The sequence below is a fragment of the Nanorana parkeri genome, unplaced genomic scaffold, assembly GCF_000935625.1.
Source record: "Nanorana parkeri isolate BGI_ZX_2015 unplaced genomic scaffold, ASM93562v1 scaffold319, whole genome shotgun sequence".
Classification (NCBI taxonomy): Eukaryota; Metazoa; Chordata; class Amphibia; order Anura; family Dicroglossidae; genus Nanorana; species Nanorana parkeri.
Window position 1 is genome coordinate 99389 of NW_017306587.1, and position 3179 is coordinate 102567.

The 3179-nt window shown below is 35.9% G+C and overlaps 1 protein-coding gene across 1 annotated transcript in view; it reads left to right on the plus strand.

Annotated features, from left to right (window-relative positions):
- Positions 1-1081, plus strand: part of HOXD10 (homeobox D10) — a 2816-nt gene extending 1735 nt beyond the window's left edge. The window contains exon 2 of the mRNA XM_018558073.1: positions 383-1081. Coding sequence (XP_018413575.1) covers positions 383-660 — 278 coding nt within the window. The 3' untranslated portion in view covers positions 661-1081. The remainder of the gene's footprint in view (positions 1-382) is intronic.
- The last annotated feature ends 2098 nt before the right edge of the window (positions 1082-3179 follow it).

Sequence of the window (3179 nt, forward strand, 5' to 3'; positions counted from 1 at the left end):
ATATTGAATAATATTATTATTATCCTGTTGTTGTGTTTGTTCTTGTGTGTAAATAGATTTAGCTATTCATATTTATACATGATGCACTAACACACACATAATGTATTTAGAACTGTATGCATAACACACGTATATGGAACGTGTTCTAAAGTTTTTGCTGCATGTATATTAGTAAAATGAACCAATTGGAGAATGGCACTTAGAGAGAACACAATACAATTGCATTGTGTCTTCTATGACACTTATAACTTGATATAAATTCACTTCTGTCAGACTTTTGTTTTAAGGTTCATTGTCAAGTCTGCACAACCAGTGGGTTTGGGATAGTTTTTTCCACCCTTTCCTTACATATATATTTTTGTTTTTTGTTTTATTGAAATAGAGGAAATCAAGTCTGACACCCCAACAAGCAATTGGTTAACTGCAAAGAGTGGCAGGAAGAAGAGGTGCCCGTACACTAAACACCAGACATTGGAGTTAGAGAAAGAATTCTTGTTTAATATGTATCTGACTCGAGAGCGCCGCCTAGAGATCAGTAAGAGCGTCAATCTCACTGACAGGCAGGTCAAGATCTGGTTTCAAAATCGCAGAATGAAGCTAAAGAAGATGAGCAGAGAAAATCGAATTCGTGAACTGACCGCTAATTTGACTTTTTCTTAAAGCCCACCAAACTATGTTCAACGTTTGCCACAGCATCAGCCATTGTACAGAAGCAGGAGAGACTATTCAAACCATGTCACACCTTTTCCTGTGATCTAGAATGTGATTCTCGTCATTTTTTAGTGCTGCAAGTGTCTATATGTACTTCCATGAGTATATAAATAATAATAAAAGATCTAGCACATGTAATTTATTTTTTTTCACCGTATGGCAGGGTACAATGAAGAAAGTTTATCATGTCGTCTTAAATTATTGGGACTGTTCAAGATATCCAAGCAATGTGACTTTTTCATGTTTTTTTCTAAAATGCTTTTTTCTGTATGTTACTTTATGGACCTTGGCAGTTTAACCTTCATGAATATTCTTATTGACTTTCGGGGGAAGAAAAAGCACATTTTCTGTAAATGTCTGCTCCAAAAAAGTGCGAAATAGCTGCGAATATGTTTGTAAATGTGTAGTTGATTTGACTCGTAATCCTTGTAGACGTCTCCTTGTGATATGTGGTAATATCAATGAGACAGCTATGTGTCCATACCGTGCATGTTCTCTGCATGTCTTATGCAATAAACTGTCTGAACGCTTGAGGTTTTCATCTTATTATTAGGGATACAGCGATGTCATTACCTCCAGCCTTATGTATTTCCACCATATAGCTATATAATAATTACATGTATCCTCTCAGATTTTAACTTGTCAGCATAAATGAGTATACATTCAGGAGCCATTCAGTAATGATGTTTCTAAAGATCAGCATCACCTTTATTGTTCCGGTAAGTGGCCATGTTGTGCTTCTACAGCTATATTTAGTGAGAATATAGCGGTATAATGAAGATACATAGTAGCAAAATGCATCACAATTGCGAGACTGTGTCCATGTTGCTTGCATTTGGATATGTGAGCAAATATTTGTATGTGTTCATATACAAGCGATGTGGATAATTACACATGTACAGGTATGTGTGATTTACTAAAGAGTTAATGCTATACAGCATCCTTAATAACCTGTTGGACTGGAAGATTCAATCGGGGGAAAAAAGAGTAATATTAAAAATAAAAAGATGCCTCAAATGTGCAGGTACAATGGACTGGGGGGAAAACTTGATCAACTTAGTAATAATTATATATATTTAGGGAGCGAGAGAGAGCGATAGGGGAGGGAAGAGACAGAAAATGTTTTTCTAAGTGTTTTTTTTTTGCTCTCTGATTTGTCTTCTTTCTTTTCTCTGCATACACAGACAACGTGTCACGATTCCTCGATTCAAGTTCATAAGTGCATCATGGGGCCAGCCCTACTGGGCTACAAATAACGGTACACAAAGAGGAAATCAAGTCGTATTCTTATATTTTCGTTTACGTGTTAGTTTTGCTTATAATGTTTGCAGCAGTTCTTAGGTGACTAAAAAGTGCATTCTTTCTTCTTCATAATCTGCCAGTGGGATTGAGGAGAATATGAACCTTCACAGACTTTAGAGAGAGACTGATAACAGGAATATCCCTCTCTCTGGTCAAAGTTGTGGACTTTGATGAGCGACCATTAAAATAACGAGGCCTGCAGAGAGTGCGATAGAAACTTAGTTTAGTGCAACTAGCATGAGTGTAACTTCAGTACTTCAGTTGCAGCCCAATCCCATTAAAATTATAATTTGGGTTTGTTTAAATGTGCCTTCTTGTACCCTTCAAACACACACTTACCTGTAAACATCCTTGTTAACATTGTTTCCATATTTTTCATACGCCTTGCATCAGGCTTCTGTTGAGAACATTGTCCTTGTTGATGCATGGATGGGATCAGGAAACAGTAGCACAAACCGGTACATTGTAATCAAGGCTGATGATGCTTTTGTGAGGTCTTTCCACTATCTGGACTATAGCTAAACTGAGGGTGCTGTCCTTTGTGGTATTTTGTTGTAAGTTGTATTTCCCTTACAGAAGATATGCTGGTTTATAACAGAAGAGCATAGAGTTTCTCTAGCTTTAGATAATCTCCGTTTTATTTCAGGAAACAGCCCCAATAAACGTGGTCTCTTCCTGCAAATGATCACAGCCTCACTTAACAACGCTGAGCTGAAAAATTATTTATTGCTGGCCAACTGGGGTATAGTCAGTAAGTTCTGTCTTACTCCAGGTTAACTAAAGTCTATAGAAGACACAACATTTTTTGATTTACCACATTTATCACATCGTTAAAACATAAGCAATATTTAATATTTTAATTACTTAGATATATATATATATGTAAATGAATGCATGTCCAAACTCTGCCTTTTTTATTGCAAATATCTGTGTTCTTGTATATCTAGGGGTACTTAAATGTACTAAGTTATTTGCCTGTGCTGTTCTATTGATCCCTCTGACGTTTCGTATCCAAAATGTACTATAGTGTTTAAAAATTGTATATTTATCATTTCCTATAATCCGGGTACATTCAGATGTTAATGTTAGTAAAACAGTCATTTGCAAACAGTTACTATCAAACAGTTACTAAACATGCACATCAAGTCTGTATGTTTATATATATA